Below are 19291 nucleotides of genomic sequence, written 5' to 3' on the forward strand. Positions count from 1 at the left end.
ATGTATATGTGTTTACTAACCTGGTATTTTTGGTGCTTTGTTAGGACACTGCTCTGTCAATCCTGAATGAGGTAACTGAAAAAGCAAGTACTGGTACAGCAAAATGGGCCTGGCTTCATCGTGGACTTTACTACCTGAGAACTGGTCAGCCGTCACAAGCAGTGGCTGAGTAAGAGAACTAGTGGTTGGTTTAAAGCCATTTTCTATAAATCCCGATAAAAGAGTCTTTGATCTTAGCAAGTTTTGAAAATAAGTTAACTGATTATAGGATGGCTTGTACGAAACAATGGGAGCTGGGTCTGAGCAAGCTGTGTCTATCTTCAATTCCAGAATTAGCACAATATAGTCTTTTCAGCACAGCAGTGTTCTGTACTAACAAGCCTGGTGACAGGCTTGTCATAGACAAGCATGGTATAGCGGTGAATAATGAGCCAAGATTAGGTAGTATGTCTAAACTTGTACAATGTGCTCTCAAGATGAAAACACTGCTATGCTGTGTTTAAAAGTTCTGTATAATTGTGGGTTTGTGTCCTGAGAATGTATAATGCAAGGAAATAATTTGTTTCTGTTAACTTGTATCACATTTTTTAAAATACATTTATATCTTGGTATCTTCAGTTTGCAGGCAGCTCTCAGGGCTGATCCAAAGGATTCCAACTGCTGGGAGTCTCTAGGGGAGGCTTACTTGAGCAGAGGCAGCTATTCAACAGCTCTAAAATCCTTCAGGAAAGCAAGTGAGCTGAACCCAGGGCTCGTGTACAGCATTTACAGAGCTGCAGCAGTTGAGCAGATTCTAGGCAAATATGAAAATGCTATAGCTACCTATCAACAAATCTTAAAGGAGACAGAAGACTATGTGCCTGCACTGAAAGGTAATATGTCTGAATTTGGAAGTGATTACTTTTTCTCCCTCTGCATGCTGTAGTGCTTCAGTCTTGTGGAGAGGTTCTTGGTGTATTGAGGTCTTCCTGCATGGAAGGATTTTGGGTATGTAGAGCACTGTGATCCCCTGCATGAAAGCTGGTGTTTAGTAGCCTGCAAATATCTGAAGAGCTCTTAAATCACAATGCATGGGAGTGATTTCTCTTTCAAGTAAGTATGAAAGGTAATTATTCCTGTGTAGCTACCAGCTACTAGTTGTTAGGCAAGAAGGCAATTGCTGACTGCAGCAGTGGTTTGCAAAGTTGTTGTATAGAAGTGTGCAGGTGTATTAGGCAGCAGTTGACAGCGTTACCTGGAATAAAATGCTTAGAGAGGACATAAGCACATGGTATTAAAGCTTCCCCATTGTAGTTGCCTCTGTATTTATTCTTTTCTTATATCTTCCAAATTTTCTCTCTTTTTGTGTTTTGGCTATGATTTTTGACTGTTATTAACTGAAAGTTGGTGTATTTGTCAAAGACTTACCACTGCAGAGCAGATTTCTCATCGTGGCTTCAGTTAATATTTGAGGAGAAACCCAAAGCTTAAATGTTATGGGGTTTATAATTAACTAGGTTTATTTTAATATTCAAATTATTCTACAGTTCACACTTGACAGAATAGGTTAAAAGCAAAGTCTGTGTTGTGAGCAGAAGAGTCACTTTTGATTTTGGCATAGCATATGCAGGGTATAAATGTTTATATGAAGCAGAACACTGAGCAGGCTTCCACCCTCCCACACCACCTCCTTTATCAAGTATATCATAAAAGCATCTTTTTTCATAGAGGATATTTTCTTTTATTTTCAGGACTTGGTGAGTGCTATCTTATGCTGGCAAGATCAGCCCTTGATAACTATCTTGATAGGAAGGCTGTGGATTACATAGAGCAGGCTCTTGAATTTTTTACAAGGTTAGTACTAAATATTTAGTTACTCAGTTTCCACTGGGATTGTGGGTTGACAGGCAGAAGAATAAGTTAAGTGCGGATTTTCAGTTAAACTAAATCGAATGGACTATGCTTCTAATCTAGAAGTAAGAATGTGCTTATTGAAAATGGTTTGAATAATACATTCTGGACTTATGCTGGTTCAATGAATGGTAATTACAGAGTTTTGTTTATTTTTGTTTAAAATACAGAGTCATTTGATGTAACAGAAGTGTGAAATGACACACAGTTCTCTCCAGCTGTTCTCCTGTATACATGGGGCTGGGAGGAGGGGATTTCTACCAAAAATGTTGGATGAGAGTAAAGTGTTCCTTCCCTCCCGCAATCTTTTTGTTTTGCATTTCATACAAAGTGCTTTAATGTCCTAAATTAAACCTTGGCATAGCTGCTGTTGTAGGAAAAGGTCCGTCAGGTGTCTGCAGATGAGTCATGTCTTGTAATATAACATGATAGTGCTCTGAAATGCAAAAGTGGATGTAGTTGATAGATAACGGCTAATTTTCAGAACTGACTCTTAGTCCCAGCGAAGTTGGGGTACATTGGCATTTGTAGTTCCTCTTTTTTTGTTTATTTTTGACCGTTTAGACCTGTAGCTTGAATAGGAAGAAAACTGAATAAAAAAAATAAACAGTTTGTTGATTAATTAAATTTGATTTTGTGCCACTCTTCAAAGTGGTGAACTTTCTCTCAGAAAAGGATATTGAAGTGTCTGAATGGGTGTTGTGTGGGTTTTCTGTATTGTTGATTGCAGGGCAACAAAGCACCGTCCTGATGTATCTTGCCTCTGGAAACTGCTTGGAGATACCTGTACCAGTGTGCATGTTATTTCACCAACCAAAGTGAATGTTCAAGTTCTAGGATCCCTTCTGGGTAAAAATGCAGGCAAGCAGATGCTGAACAAAATTGAGCTGCTCAGACTGGGAGGAAGGTAATTTTTCATTATTAAGAGCTTCTGTGCAGCTTGAGACTCTATAGTCTCAAGTATTCTAGACCATTTCTAGAAAATGAAAGACATGCTGATCTGTTGACACCTGCATATTGAGCAAAGGTTAATGACATGATAAATAGGGTCTCATGCTTCTTCCAAATTGCACTGCTTGTTTCAGGGTGCTTCCTGGCTTTCACAGTGGCTGTCAACACTTCATCAGCGCCTGCTCTTCTCCTTTCTGTCTCCAGAGCATGGCTACATCCTGCCTGTCATTCAACAAATTGCACCTCTTTAAATGGAGTGGTTGCAGTAGTTGCTAACTAATGCTTCCAGGACTACTAAAGTCCAAGATAATACTTCTAAGCTTTCTGTCTGTACTTCTTTCTTATAAAAATGCCATTAATTCTTGCCCTAGGTATGGGGTCTAGAGTACATTGGAAGAGGGAATGCCTTGTTTCTGGCCCTGGAAGCTCATGATGGTAGAAAATATTTGTAGTATTTCTGTAGCCTCTTCTGTGATTCCCTCTGAGCTTTCTGCAGTTGGATGCTTAAGGCAGGAAATGCAGCTGCTTAGTAAATCTCAACCACGATATGTGAACTCAAATACTTTTCTAGGGGAAGTCTGATTAACTGTAAAAATGACTGATGTTTGTTTTAAGTAAAAGCATGCATATTGCAACTGACATAGCTTTGATTTAATGCACATCTGTGGCTTCACACCTGGTGGGTACTACAGATTGCCTCTAGACCAGGATAGATTCTGCGAAGGTAACTGAATGAAAATCGGTTAGTTGTTTTTTGCTTTCCATTCTTATCTGGTTTTGTTTGTATTTATGCATGTTTGCTTGGTTTAGGTTTTTAAGCACTCTTTTGAATGTTTTTTTAGCTTTCTGCTCTTCATATAGAGAGGATTGGAATAATGCTTCTGTGATTCATGTTTCTGTAGGTGTTACGGCAGAGCTTTAAAATTGATGCCTTTGCCTAGCATGTGGTGTGATCTTGGAATAAATTATTATCGACAAGCAGAGCACCTCACAGCAGTGGGCACTGACATGAATGAGATCAGTGAACTGCTAGAGAAGTCTTTACAGGTATTGTCTGTTTTTCCTATTACATTCTTTAAAACTTAAATTGCTGTTGATGCTTGTCTGCATACTCTCTCTGTCCTCAATAAAACCTACATCTTGAATAAGTAAGTGCATAAAGTCTTAATTTTTGCTCTGCTAGTGATGTAATCCACATTTTATTTTCTTCCAGTGTCTCAAAAAAGCTGTAAGGCTTGACAGCAAAAATCATCTTTGCTGGAATGCACTTGGTGTGGTTGCTTCCTGTAGTGGTAAGTCTTCAGCAAAACCTCTAGCTCCGTAATATCCTGAATTAAAAGGCAACTTGACTAATGGTGTTTATGAAATTCAGTTAGATCTAGCTCTCCTTTTTTCTTCCTCCCCCCCAGCTATTGGGAATTATGCTCTTGCTCAACATTCGTTCATCAAATCTGTTCAAGCTGAGCAAATCGTAAGTGCTGTAGGCAGCTGCCATCTGTTTCAAGTGGGCATTTAAATTTTTTTCCCCTCATGCCATGTTATTTTTGCATATAGTAATAATACATTGGTTTTAACTTTATTTGTTCTGTCTAGAATGTTGTTGCCTGGACCAACTTGGGGGTTTTGTATCTGGCAACTGGAAACATTGAGGTAATTCTCCTTCCCATCCTTAAATATAGTTTCCCTTTCCGGTTTTTTTTGTTGTTGTTTTTTTTAAGGGAGTGTTTGGGGTGGGAGTGTGGGCCAACAGTGAAGAACATCTCTCTCAGATTCAAGAAACGTACTTCCTTTGAATGAAATAAAATTGACTCCTGTACCTTACTTGAGGCATACAAATGAATTAAATATTTGTTCTGGAGAATATAAACGAACTTCTTCTGAAAAGGTGAGGTTGCTTTCCAAGCAACTGGATGGAATGAAAAGTATTTGGAAGGACTGAGAAGTAGTTAATCAAAACAATGCACTCCAGGTTTGGCCAAGAAGTCTTTAATTGTAAGTCACAAGCTGAACTTTGAGTTTTTGAGTTTCCCGTAGTTAGCTACTTCCTGCTCATCCGCGTGTCGTATCATTTACTGTAATTCTGTGTAACCCTCAGAGTTTCTCTGGACAAAATTAAAGTTCATCTTAAGTGAAGTCCAGAGTTCTCACAAAGGTAAATCCTATCCTATTTGCTGACCAGAATTACATAAATTTTGTTTAATTGGAAATGTGATGGTCAGAATTATTTTTAATAAAAATAACTTGATACTGCAGACTGCTTACTGCTAAGGCTACTAATACTAAGACTTTGTTTGCCTTATGCCACATTTGTGGGTGGTAATCAGTTTTACCATTTTGAAAATATGTTTAACTGTTTGCATGAAGGAAAAGCAGATTTCCAAAACTGGATTCTCCAGGAGTCAGATTTTAAAATAATAATTGTTCCAAGAGGTAATCCAGCCGCTGAACTGTTTTAAGAAGGAAATGTATTTGGAAGAGAGGGGAACTTTGATCTTGTAAAGATTTTTTTTTTTTTTTTAATAAGACTAAACTGTTTTAATTCTCCTGGCAATGCATTGTTCTGGTGGCACAGCAGGTGTTTTTAGTAGTGACTTAATTTTGTCCATGAAATCTCTTCCCATACTACTGCCATGTCAATACCTGTGTGTACTCAAAAAGTGCTCTGTTACCACGCCAGACAGTACAATAGCACTGTTATCTCTCGTCCTACAGCAAGCTCATGAAGCCTTCAAGATAGCCCAGTCTCTGGAGCCTTCTTACTTACTGTGTTGGATTGGGCAGGTAAGATGATGAAAAGACATAATACTGTGAACAAAAAGCAGTTGTTAGTCAAAGAGAGGACTTGGACTCCATCCAATAATTGATACTTAAGCATGTTCATGAAAGTTAAATGTTTTAAGTAAAAGGAGCTTCTGCTTCCCCTGAGGGTGGATGGGACCCTACAACTATGTTTTCATACTGGTAATACAAAGGAAGCTACATTCATCAGGTATCTTTATATAATGTTTTTTTCTGGCTGATGTGGTGAGTTCTGTAAGAAGCTAGCTGTTAAAAAAAAAAGCAACCAACAATCAGTTTGTACTCTGAATCTTTTTATTGAGTATTATCAATAAAGCACCAGCTTCATAAGGTGCTAGTTATTTCAGCTTCCGTTGTACCTCTAGCTCATTATACGGCACTGCTTAACTCTCTTCTCAGCCCCCGCTTCTAACACCACTGTTAGTAAGTCTCTAATGTACCTGGGACAAAAGCAGTTCTAACTTCCTGGGAGGTCCCTGCCTCCCCCTGCCACTGAGAGTTGGATATGCTCCCACTGGGGTCTGTGCCATCTGTGAACAGTAGAAATACTTGTGACTCATACTTTTATGATCACTATTGTTGCTCTTCATAGTCCCATGCTGCTGTCCTGCTAATGATACCTAATTGAAACTGGATTCTAGGGAAGAACTAGCACCATCACATGTTGAAATTCAGCTCCTGTCAGATGTTATTACAAGCTGTGCTAATGCACACAAAGTCGTCCTGAAGAATGTTAAGTAGCAGCAGAAGACCTTAAGTTTCAAGTACTAACACAGTGGAAACTCCTTGTGCTCCTTTTTAATTGTTAGTTTTATTCTTGGAACTGATGTTTCTTGGAGAGTATGAGGAAGAGAAAGCGTCTGTCTTCATGTTAAATGCCTAAGATGTGCCTGAAGTAAAATGTGCTGAGTTTCTTGTTGATGTCAGAATTTTTAAAGTACTTGACCACAGCAACTCTTGCTTCTCCATAGGCTCTTATTGCAGAGCGGGTAGGCAGCTATGATACTATGGATCTCTTCAGGCACACAACTGAACTCAGTATGCATGTAAGTATAACAATTGTATTGTCCTGAAGTTTCTGCATATCTAATCTCTCTACTAAGGTTGATGTAATTTTTTTAAGAAATAGGCATGTCTTGAACGATGAAACAGTTAGGTTCATGTTCCAGATGAGATTGTCTGACTTCCATATTGTTGTTCCTGGCCTGTGCTGGCACTGAACAGCAGGGAGTTATTCTATTAAATGCTTTAATCCCAATGGTCCAAGAAGTCAGCTCCATAAGTCATGAAAAAACATTCTTGATGTTCCACAGAATTGGACAGAGATCTAAGGCATAAATTATAACTATTCCAGGAGAGAGCAAGGATACTGCCAGTACCCTGAGTTCTAAGAAAGTGGAGGACTTCACATTCTCTTAAGTTTTTTTCAACTATCATCCCTCCAGTAGTGTAGCAAGTGATATGTTAACATAAAGAATTCTCTTTGCCGAAAGGACGAGTTTAAACTGTATGTGTTGTAATTCAGTTTGGTGTTTTCTTCTCCTGGTTAACAGATGCAGATTTTCAGCCAGGACTCTGTCTTAAACCACAGAATTGTTATTATGATCTTTAATTACTTCACTGTTCTTGAGCAGCTTTAATGACTCCTATTTTCATTATATATTTTTTTTGTTTCTTTCTGGAGACTGAGGGAGCAAAAGGCTATGCCCACTGGGTATGTTCAACACTGCAGGATAAGAGCAACAGAAACACTGAACTGTATCTGTACAACATTGTTCAAATGAATGCTATTCCAACAGCCCAGGTGGTCTTGACCAAATATGTAGGTAGGTAATTTAAATGCCTCACTAACCTGTCAAGCCTAAACAATGCATTCAGAATGAATGGATACACCTGCACTAGGTCTCACAAAGAGTGATATGGCTGGGTTGGGGAGGGGCTTTTGAACTGTAAATAACCAAAACAAAGTAAGCGGGCCACTGATTTTTGTTATCACACGAAGATGAAATAGATGTGAATTGTGTCTTTCTACTTATTCCAACAGATCTTGTTTCAAAGTCTGAACAAAATAAGGACCAGAGCCTTGTCACACTTGTCATCAGGTGTTTTGTATCAGACTTCCTTTGTGTCTGTATGCATAGGTGCAGATAGATGCTACCCCCTCTGCCCCTGTGCCATGATGTTTGGCAGAAGCCTGCTCCTGGATGCTGTATAACTCCATAATCTCAAGCATATGATCGTGTTAACCTTGAGTAGGAGACAGACCATGTTCTTGGGCATGGTTCCAAGCCAGTGTGGCCCCCCTGTTAGGGTAGGCTTCTGTACATCTAGCCTGGAAGGCAGATAGAGCAAGTGTGGATTTTCATAGAATCATAAAATGGTTTGGGATGGAAGGGACCTCAAACCCCATCCAGTTCCAACCCCCTGCCATGGGCAGGGACACCCTCCACTAGCCCAGGTTGCCCAGAGCCCCATCCAGCCTGGCCTTGAACACTGCCAGGGAGCCAGGGGCAGCCACAGCTTCTCTGGGCACCCTCTGCCAGGGCCTCAGCACCCTCACAGGGAAGGATTTATTTCTAACATCCAATCTAAATCTACTCTCTTTTAGCTTAAACCCATTACCCCTTGTCTTATCACTACACTCCCTGATAAACACTCCCTCTCTAGCTTTCCTGGACTGGAAGGGGCTCTGAGGTCTCCCCGCAGCCTTCTCTTCTGCAGGCTGAACCACCCCAACTCTCTCAGCCTGAGGTCTCCACAGCAGAGGTGCTCCAGCCCTCGCAGCATCTCCGTGGCCTCCTCTGGCCTCGCTCCAACAGCTCCGTGTCCTTCTTGTGCTGGGGACCCCCAGGCTGGACGCAGCACTGCAGGGGGGTCTCAGCAGAGCGGAGCAGAGGGGCAGAATCCCCTCCCTCGACCTGCTGGTCACACTGCTGGACACGCAGCCCAGGACACAGTTGGCTTCCTGGGCTGCGAGTGCACGTTGATGGGTCATACCCAATTTTTCATCCACCAGCACCACCAGATCCTTCTCCTCAGGGCTGCTCTCAATCCCTTCATCTCCCAACCTGTGTTGATACCAGGGATTGCCCTGACCCATGTGCAGGACCGTGCACTTGGCCTTGTTGAACCTCCTGAGATTCACATGGACCTGCTTCTCCAGCTTGTCCAGGTCCCTCTGGATGGCATCCCATCCCCCAGGTGTGTCAACCACACCACTCAGCTTGGAGGTGTCTGTAAACTTGCTGAGGGTGCACTTGATCCATGTCATTGATGAAGACATTAAACAGTACTGGTCCCAGTATGGACCCCTGAGGAACACCAGTCATCACTGATCTCCGTGTGGACGTTGAGCCATTGACCACTAACCTCTGGCTGTGACCATCCAACCAATTCCTCATCCACTGAACAGTCCATCCATCAAATCCTTATCCCTCCTATTTAGAGAGAAGGATGTTGTGGGGGACTGCGTCAAAGGCCTTGCAGACGTCCAGGTAGATGACATCCATAGCTCTTTCCTTGTCCACTGGTGCACTCACTCCATCATAGAAGGCCAGTAGATTGGGCAGGCAAGACTTGCTCTTGGTGAAGCTGTGCTGGCTGTCACCCGTGACCTCACTGTCCTCCATGTGCCTTAACAGAGCTTCTAGAAGGATCTGTTCCATCATCTTCCCAGGCACAGAGGTGAGTCTGACAGGTCAGTAGTTCCCAGAGCCCTCCTTTCCACCCTTTATAAAAATGGGTGCAATGTTTCCCTTTTTCCAGTCACCGGGGACTTCCCCTGAGCACCCTGACTTTTCAAATCTCGTGGAGGGTGGCTTGGCAACTACATCAGCCAGTTCCCTCAGGACCCTGGGGTGCATCTTGTCGGGTCCCATGGACTCGTGTATGTTCAGGTTCCTCAGATGGTCACGATCCTGATCTTGTCTTACAGAGGGAGAACTTTGCTCCCCCAGTCCTGCCTTGTGGTCCATGCACTCGAGAGCTGTGGGAAGCAAGGTTGCCAGTGAAGACTGAAGCAAAATAGCCTTCTCCTCATCTCTTGTTACCACTTTGCCAGTTGTGTTCATCAGGAGCCATACCCTTTCTTTGACCTTCCTTTTCTGCCTGACATACCTGTAGAAGCCCTTCTTATTCTTTGCGTCTCTTGCCAAGTTCAGCTCCAGCTGCACTTTGGCCTTCCTGACCCCATCCCTACACAACCGGGCAGCATCCCTGTTACTCTCCCCAGGATATCTGTCCCTGCTCCCGCTGCCTGTGCCTTACCTTCTTGCCCTTTAGTTTGACCAGCAGGTCTCAACCCTTCTATGCTGGTCTCTTGCCTTCCTTGCCTGATTTCTTACACCTGGGGACTGAGAGCTCTTGCACTCTGTGGGAAGCGTCCTACAGATCTGCCAGCTCTGTTCTGCTGCCTCCTCCCTGAGGGTAGTTTCTCAGGGGGTCCTCTTGACTCGCTCCTTGAACAGCTCTGTTGCTGATTTTTGAGAGCTACAAAATAAGGTGCAAGCATTTAAAATGAAATAAATGTGAGACTCTATTTCTTTGTGAAATCCCTGTTCTTAAACAGACTACAGGAGGGGTCTATGTGATCCTTCCTTGCCTGGGAAAAAAGGTTAGAAGTGTGAGGTGAGATGACAGCTCATAAATCTGTGCTTTAGCTATTGACAAGCTTTTCAAAGTTGTAATATTAAAAATAAACCGTAAGTTTCTACCAATATTTTACTGAGTCAGTACAAGCTGAGCAGTTTCTTATTTCACTACAAAAAAACCCAAACCACTGCAGGTGGTGACACATGATGTCATGTGGTGGGTCTTCGGATCATCTCTTTATTTGCCTGCAGCACGTCAAAATGATTCCAGTGACCAACTGACAGAAGCACTTGGTGAAGTGTTTTGTATATATGCATATAGTGTAGCATCAGTGTAGCAATGTTTTTTGTATTGGTTTTTCACAGCTGTTTCTGATCATGTTCTCCTAAATTGCCAATTCTGATTTTCTAGAAAGAGATCCAGACGATGCATCTGCTTTCACAATGCTTGGTTATTTGAATGAGTATCTGCATCTAAAACAGCAGGCAAGAGATGCCTATGAGAGGTAAACTATACACCGTGAAAAGTTTACCAATAGAAGCTCCTTAACCTCTTTCTCCATGCACCAGCTGAAAAACCTAAGCATTTTTCTTTTCCTTTAATAAACCTTACTTTCTCAATTCAATAGCACATTTTAACTAAGTGTATTTTAAGGGGAGGTGTGGGGTGGTGGTTATACAAATTTGGCAATGCAGAACACAGAACTGGAGAAGTAAAGGCATTCCAAGGCATACCAGGACATTTAGCTAATTCACTGTATGGGATGTAAGTGGAATTTTGGGGGTTGGTAAGCTTTGTTTTAGTTTTGGTCTCTACCCCATTCTGTTTAATGGAGGTGGTTGGGCTTTGGGGTTTTTGTTCTGTCTTTTCAAATGGCAGGGTTGGTGGCAAAGGAAACCAAGTTTAGTGAACATGTTTGCTGATGCATTAAAATGGTAAAATAGGATCTATTTGTGCTTAATTAGCATAGAAAAACTTCTCTATGAAACATTTGTCCATTCTGCTCTGAGACCTATTGTCAAAATATGTGTGATATAGTAATTATTCTTAATGGCGGTTATTTTCAGGGCAGCTTCATTGCTGAAAAACTCTGAGGATACTGAGAAATACAATACAGCAATGCAAAACTATGGCAGGTCATTGTGGTAAGTTGTTGACGTATTTTCCCAGGTGCTAACTTCAGCTTCAGATGTAGTGAATGCAGTGACGCATTGCTACGAATAATGTATTAAACATCATTCTTAATTGTAGACAGGTTTGGCTGAACTTCGCATGTGTTCCAGAAATGGATGGTATATTTAAAAAAAATAATCAGATTGCAAGAAATTGCTGTATGTCTTCACAGTTTATAACATCTCAGTGATTCCCTTATCTTTTGCTTGATACTTTAATGCCTTAACATAGTCTACACAATGTAGCTGGTTTATGGTCTCCAGAATAAATTGGGGTTTTTTTACGATCTCCATGCTTGAGATATACAGTAAGCTCAGTCTGAATAAAATAGCTGCTTCGTGGTTTATTCGAAATCCCTTCTGCCTGCCCTTTGAATTCGTATTGACTTGTACAGCCTGAAGCTTTTGGGGTTGGGGTGTTTTGTACATGTATGTGATCTTTCTGCTGCTGACTGTCTTTTCTGCAATCCTACTCACAATTCTAAGTTCCCTTCACAATTCCTTTCTGTTTCTCAGGGAATGCAGGACACAAACCTTAACAGATGAAGACTTTCAAACTTCTCTTTGATATGAGATAGCTCAAGTTCTGCTAATTAGGTATTTGTCAGCTCTCTAGGGAAACTTCATATGTCCTTAAATTTCTGTACAGGACACTGGAACTTCTAGGCTGTGATAATGTGATAATTCATTTTTTAACTTCAGGGAAGGTTTTAGAAGCAGCTCTTCAGTTTCTTGTAGTCTCACGTCTAAGCTGTATGCATGGTGATTCCTGTCTGCAACTTACACAAGAGCAAAGCTCCAGTAACTAGAAACTAGTTCTAGTAAACACAGTCGTGTGTAATTTCCTCCATAGTGGTCTTAGAATAAGGATGCTGTATCTCTCTCTGTATGTGCACTTGCCTTTCTGTGTGCATGCATCCTTTGATCTGCTTTTTCATGTTTCTTCTTTGCTATTTTCTCTGACTCTATTCTGTTGATGATTAAGTGACGTCCTTGGATATAGCTGTCATGCAGATGGGGAGGACTTTTTCGTATCAATTATTCTTCATGCAACAGATAGTTGGAGAGAGTAACTACTATAACAGGAGGAGGATAGGGAGTATTGCACATTCTTGTCCTAATCTTACTCTTTTCCAGGTGTCTGCTTACAACTGCTGTGGAAGATACTGGTCTGCAAGGACATCTCGTCTGAATCATAGCAGCTGTTGCTACATCCCTCATAGCAGTGACCTTTTTTGTTTTTACAGTGCCCTTGGTCAGTGTGATAAGGCCATTGAGGTTTACACATCGACTCCCCTAACTGATTTTGATGGCATTGTGGGGATAGCATTAGCCTACTTCAAAAAGGGACTCTTACAAGAAAGTATCAAAGGTAAGCATCTGCCTAATTCAAAGCATTATGGGACACTTTTCTTGACATTAATCTTAACAACATCTGTTTGTCTGACTGACCTAGCTGTACTTCAGTTTATGTCACTCAGTCCCAACACCTAAGTACAAATTCTGCACCTATTTAATCGTTAGGCTGTTCAGCAAGGTGCCAGACCTAATCAAATGTACAAAGGGAAGCTACGTTCCTTCAAGTGTGTAATTCTTGTCCATTAAGCTGTTGTGCTCTTAGATTCCTGTGTTCTCAAATGAAATGGCTTTCCTGGAAAAATGAGTTCTGAGTGGGAGATTAACGTGTTGTTCAAAGCACTTTAGCGATAAATATAACTGCTCTATTGTTGTGTTCTGCACTGCTAAGATGTGAGATTTCACAAAATGTATACTGAGTTGTCAGTGTAGAGATGTAAGGACTCGCAAAGGAACGGTCAGCTCAGCATGTTAAATAGCTCTTAGTTTATAATTGGAGTGACGTGTGTCCATCTGAAGTACTATTCCATATAGAAATTACCACAGGGGAGTATTTATACTGTGTTCTTTCAGGCTTTTTCTGGATATGCCAATACTGTTTTTGAATTCTGTTTCCACTTGCTACATATTAAACTACTCCCAGCCTCTGAACAGCCCTGTAAATCTGGTGTTTCCTACCATACAGTTACTTCCAAAGTCTTAGTAAATGTTTTGTGTCTTCTGCCTATGATTTGAGGTGTGAAAACATAGTGAACCTGAAACCAAAGTGCTTCTGTGTGTGTTTTCTAATATCATGCCTTTTTAGAGGATTTATAAACATTGTGGTTTTTTTCTCCTACTTCAATTCTGAGTCTTGAATTTTTACCAGCCTATGAAAAAGCCTTGTCTATTGCTGAGTCTGAACAAGATAAAGCACATATCCTGACTGCCTTGGCAATTATAGAGTATAAACAGAACAAAGTGGATGCTGCAAAGACACTGCTGTTTAAGTGGTGAGTGGAGGGAATAATAATCAGTGTATGATGTTCTATTGTGCTGAATCCTCAAATTTACTTTTTTTGGGGGATCTTAGGTGGATATTTTTCCTTTTGTGTTGCAGAGTAAAAGTTAGGAGTGGATGCAGTGTTCTTTTAAGCTTATTTGTGTGCTATATCTGTTTTGGTTTACAGCATATGTCTTCTTCCATAGTCTTAAAGCAGTATGGAGGGGAAAGGTTATTGGGCTGGGTAGTCTGGATGTCTAGTATCCTTGAATGGTAATTTTAATAGGTTTATCTTTTATGATAATATTAATCTGTAGTTGTCCTAAGCACATTAGGTGATATTATTAGGTGATATTTTTGCTCTTTATCTTTATCACATTAGGTGATATTTTTGCTCTTTAGCTGTAAGAAATCTAGGTGACTAATGAAAACAATTTCAGTTTTAATAGTCAGAAATCTCCAGAACAGTTCTGTTCCAAGCATCATAGACAAGGACAATCTTGTAGCTTCCCTGTGAAAAGAAACAGATCTGTATCAGTTGGTCACTTAAGCCATGAATGTCTTTTTTTTTTTTTTTTTCAGAGGTGTGGAGGCTAAAAGCCTGTGCATCATTGTTAGCCTTCTGGTAGCTATGGATTAAGAGTAACATCTCAGCCTCTCAGCATCAATGCCTGTACAGTCTCCATCTTGCCAGCAGACTCCTGAAGTTACTGAAATAGCGAAGGTCCATGAGCTAGTACACTCTAAATCCTGAGCAACTGATGATTAGCTAGGAACCTGATATTTCCTACATCCTATTGATCACTGCAGACTTCTATTTTTGTCATAAGCAATAAACAATGAGAGTTTTCTAGATGACATGAGCTGTTTCTGTTTAAAGAAAAAATAAAGTAGTAAATAGTTTAAGAAAGTAAGAGTACAGTGAATATGTCTAGATCTGAATTGGAAGCACAGTTCTGCAAAGGTACACGGTAGATTTTAGCAATAAGAACAAAAATGGTGCATTTTAGTCCAATAGACAGATGTCTTTATTGACTGGAATTCATGCAAAATGACCTACAAGGCCTGAGTAGGACCTTGAACAAGAAGGTGCCTGCCTTCACTTCTCATGGCCAGCTTGGCACAGACATTTTTAGGAGTATGTCTTTATAGCTAATATCGTAGAATCCCACTCACCTGTCAAAGTGCAGCACCTTTGCACCAGATGTCATAGTGCTGGCTGTTCAAGTTTATGTTTAACAGCTCTTAGAACTTTTTCTTGCTAGGGACTGAAAACATAGATTGGGAAGTTTACATTCTTATCTTTGAAGGCAAAAATAATCATTAGAAGCCTGATTAGAAGCCTGTAGTCACCTGATAAGTGAAAGTAAGCACCGCTTCATTCGGTAGCTATGTTGGGAACATTACAGTGAAGTAATTCCAAAGTAGCGTTGCCATGCACCATTTTGTTATTTGCCTCTATTCAGTTTATATTGCAATTTACTGAATTGCCTTTGTTGTAAGAACACCTTCAACTAGTACATCAGTTAACGTCTTTGATTTCGGTTGTACTAAGCTCACTGTATGTTTTCACCAGAGTTCAAGATCAGGGGATTAACTTTAGAGTTCTCCAGTAACTGTATCTAGTAGGTGTCCGATAAAGCCTGGAATACTATTGATGTGAGGTTAAACTGCCTCTCATAGTGAAATGAATGGAACAGTGCAACTGATAGTGGTACCAAAACTAATGGATGGTGGAAAGCATGCTCAAATTATCTTACCTTGGAATAAATCTTGATGTAAAGAAGGCATAATTTCTCAGAACATCCCTGTTGTCAGATCATTTCTATGGAGCAGGCTCATTTCTGGCTTTTTCCTTCTTGCATTTCTGTTGCAAAGCTGTAAATAGGCACACTGCAACTCAGGTTTGATACCAGTTAGAAGTACAAATATCTTCAAGGAAAGCAAATAGTTGTCAGTGTTACATGTTGTCTCTTACCATTCACTTTATGGCTGCTGCTGAAGGACAGTTAACATGTCAGAATCTTGCCAGGTAGTTACACGTTATAAGCTTGAGCGCTGAAATGGCACATAACCACTGCTCTTTTCCATGTCCTGAGACCTCAAGGATACTCATCTAGCTTGATCCACCATCCCATAGTTAGAGGCTGTTAATTCTGTATACTATACACGATACGTAGGAGCAAGAGGACTCAGAAGTAACAAGTACTGTAATGTTAACAGTAACTTTAATTTATGCTCCAAAATAGTGTTTTCTTCCCTCCCTGTGATTCAACAGCTCATTAAAGGAACCTAGTACGGAAAGTCTGAAGGCTTTGTGCACACTGGGACTGGTAAAGCAGGATGCTACACTTGCAACAGCAGCCCTAAAAGAATTACTGAAGCACGACAAAGGGGATGATATGATTAATGAGAGGTGCCTTATTGCATCTGCTGTTTATGCATTGCAAGGTAGAAATGTGGGGGTCCAGAGAGAAGTCTCCAAAGCAATACACAGGTATGTATTTTGTCTTTCATTAGATCGCCTTGTAAATATATTGCTTTGATTACATTGTATAGTAAGCAACCCTCTGTTCACTAGCAGCGTTCTTCTAAAAAAAATAAAAATTTAAAAAATGTTTTTCAAATGTGAAGTCCTCACTTAAGGTTGTAACATCAGCTGACAGAAGCTTGCTTTCTGATTTATGGGATCAAATGGCAAAAGTTTCATGACTTGTTTGGGGTTTTCCAGTTTTGTTTTGGTGGTTTCTTTGGTAGCTAGATCAGTTCCCTGTTCTATGAAAGCATTTTTCATATGTAACCTTTGACCCAGAAAAGTCTGTAGGGCTTTTATTTAGTATTTAATAGTCTCTGAAGCTGTTAATTCTGGTAGCTAAATGCCTGTGTTTAAATGTGTTTTGATTAGCCTTAGCATTTTAGAAAGAGGGAACTTCAATCAATGCCTGTAAGCAAGACACACCTCATAGTCTCTCCAAGTGTTTTGGGCAACTATTCTTTATGCCAATTGTTTTTCTTCAACTTGCAATTAAAATTCCTTGTTCTTCACCCTCTGAGGACAAGGCCTGTAGTCCTAAAGTTTATTTGTTTTCTTCCTGAATATTGATACGCATATTGTACATTGTGTTTCTTTAGCCAGCAATATAACTTCAACATTGTGTCGTTTGTTTTAAATTACTACCCATGTCTATTTTCAACCACACTCAGTTGTTTTCTTAATAGAAAAAGATCCATTTGGGAATTATATCAACTGCCTACTGCATGCAAAACCAGGCTTATCTCTAAACCAGAAAGTCTAATATCCTTCTTCTTTTCCCAGTAACCCTGATAATCCTGCCCTCTGGTCTCTTCTGTCTCGACTAGTTCCATTGTATGCATTGCAAAAGACCAAAGTAAGTGCATTTCTGTAATATATGCATGCTGTTTACGTCTTGAGTAGTCTATGTTGTTTCTTAACTAAAAAACCTCCACTCTTCAGTACATGGACATTCAGTACATATGAAAAAATAGGAAAAATTAAGGCTTATGTACACAAGCACATGCAGAGCAATGCATAAGTACATACTGAAGTTATATATCCAATTATTTGCATCTTTCATGGGGTAGCAGTTCTTTATCTTCTTGAAATAAACTTTCAGGAAAAATCTGCTAGAATTGTTCCAACAAAAAAAGACTGTAATTCTTTTGTTTAGCTTTGTACATATGTATGTGTATTTATAAATATATATTGGCATTTATGTATGTTGAATTTGGTTAATCTAGTCAATTTCACTTTTCGCATTAGCCAGTATTTTCTTGCTGATTTTATACATATTATTAGCAATTATTATTATTTGTATAAAATACAAATAAATACTCTTTGTCTTAATTTATGCCAATTATGTAAACCGAAATAGCACCTGAAAACAAACACCTTTCTGTGTGGGGCTAAAATTAGAAACGCAACATACGGATAAACTCTAATCCTGAATGTCTCTTCCTAATTCTTTATTAAGAGATCATGATGTAGGCAAGGAAGAGATCCCATTGTGAAAACTTTTTTTGTTTCTGATTAACAAAGATAAAAAGATCTTGGCATTACATTTTGTATACAATCTCTTAATCAGTCATACAACCAAATCAGTTATTTTTTTTAATCTTGCAGGGAGGAGCAGTGGCAGGAAACGTCGCATATGTACTTGATGTAAACCATGGAAAGGTTTGGCTTTCTTAAAAAATACAGACTCTATAATTTCATAAACAATCTTAAAATTAATTCCATCTGATCATTTATGGTATAGTGTTAAGTCACTTTTATGTTCTGCTTTATAGGAAGTCCTGCTGAATATTGCAGTTAATCAGTTGGCAGCAGGATGTCACATGTTAGAAGATGAGAAAAACAATCCTCTGAAAAATATTCAGAAGGCAATCCACCTCTGTCCAGGTTACACTTGTTCTCAAACGCAGCAGTGATTTGTGGGGGTTTTTGATTTTATTTTTTTTTTTTTTACCCATCAGAAACAAAATTATTGTGCTTACAAAAACCCCTGCTTTTCTGGGGTTGTGTTATATTGTCTCTGTATGTTCTGGGGAGAATGCTTAGAGTTGAAACTTTAACTGTCATTCCAAGTTTAGAGATGGAGAATTAAACTAGACAAGAAGAAAAAAATCTCTGAGTTTTAAGACTTGTTCTGAAAACTTGGGCAATTTGTTAATGCCTCAGCAGGAGAAGAGATAAGTATCATTTAATATATTAGACAAAAAAGAAAACCACGTATTCCCTCAGAATCTGTATGCTACACCAAGCAGAAAAGATTTATTCATTTAGCTTGAGAATTTGGATTGAAAACGTTCTGTTACAATGCGATGGTTTTGAACTACAGGCACCTGTTCACCTATTACTAAATGGTGATCTTCCTTAAATGTATGAAGTGCAAATCTAGTGGGGTTTTCAAGTGCTAAGTTGCACTTCATAGTGAAATACCAAAACATTGTTTCTTCTGCAGTAGTTTTTCTCTGATGTGTTAGTGTGTTTGCAAGTTAAAAATTTCAGTTACTTTCCTACAGATACACACAAGACTGCTATTCAAAAGCAGTGTACTTTACATTTTTACTTTGTTAGATCTTCAAGCTTTGTTTCATTTTCCTGTCAAAATTCAGTATCTTTGGGATGAAATCTTTCACATAGGTGAAATCTTTAACTGAACTCTGTTCCAGCTCAGGGCAAAGACCACTCTTCCAAGAGATAGTTGCTCTTCAGGGGTCTAGGTCAGGGTAAAGCTGTTGCTGGAATTAGCTGACACTAGAAGTAGGCAGCTGTTGCCATAACTTCCATGTTAGTGATCAGAGAAAACTGAGTCTGTGTGACTGAAGGCTGTGGATGGCATCTTGGGTTTTTTGCTGCCACTGTTATGCAGCACGAAGTGATAGTCAAGTTTAATCTGTGTAATCAGAAGTTAACTGGCAGCTTTGGTTAGCACACCAGTGGCTGTGTGAAAAATGTATTAGTTGGCTTTAGAAATAGCATCTTTGTCTTATAATTTGAAGAATTTTACTTACTTAGAGGCAAATAGTT

At 39.8% G+C, this 19291-nt stretch overlaps 1 protein-coding gene across 5 annotated transcripts in view; it reads left to right on the forward strand.

The window, feature by feature from the left end:
• The window catches only part of SKIC3 (SKI3 subunit of superkiller complex), a 48663-nt gene that overhangs the window by 17364 nt on the left and 12008 nt on the right, over window positions 1-19291 (forward strand). For all 5 annotated transcript variants that reach the window (XM_075740910.1, XM_075740909.1, XM_075740913.1 and 2 more), the window contains 19 exons: window positions 45-169; window positions 619-872; window positions 1731-1833; window positions 2621-2797; window positions 3744-3888; window positions 4055-4133; window positions 4251-4312; window positions 4435-4491; window positions 5554-5622; window positions 6612-6686; window positions 7325-7466; window positions 10642-10735; window positions 11298-11375; window positions 12650-12774; window positions 13627-13750; window positions 16019-16237; window positions 17057-17129; window positions 17882-17935; window positions 18049-18160. In XM_075740910.1, coding sequence (XP_075597025.1) covers window positions 45-169; window positions 619-872; window positions 1731-1833; window positions 2621-2797; window positions 3744-3888; window positions 4055-4133; window positions 4251-4312; window positions 4435-4491; window positions 5554-5622; window positions 6612-6686; window positions 7325-7466; window positions 10642-10735; window positions 11298-11375; window positions 12650-12774; window positions 13627-13750; window positions 16019-16237; window positions 17057-17129; window positions 17882-17935; window positions 18049-18160 — 2167 coding nt within the window. The remainder of the gene's footprint in view (window positions 1-44; window positions 170-618; window positions 873-1730; window positions 1834-2620; window positions 2798-3743; window positions 3889-4054; window positions 4134-4250; window positions 4313-4434; window positions 4492-5553; window positions 5623-6611; window positions 6687-7324; window positions 7467-10641; window positions 10736-11297; window positions 11376-12649; window positions 12775-13626; window positions 13751-16018; window positions 16238-17056; window positions 17130-17881; window positions 17936-18048; window positions 18161-19291) is intronic.

The sequence above is a fragment of the Balearica regulorum genome, chromosome Z (assembly GCF_011004875.1).
Source record: "Balearica regulorum gibbericeps isolate bBalReg1 chromosome Z, bBalReg1.pri, whole genome shotgun sequence".
Taxonomy (NCBI): Eukaryota; Metazoa; Chordata; class Aves; order Gruiformes; family Gruidae; genus Balearica; species Balearica regulorum.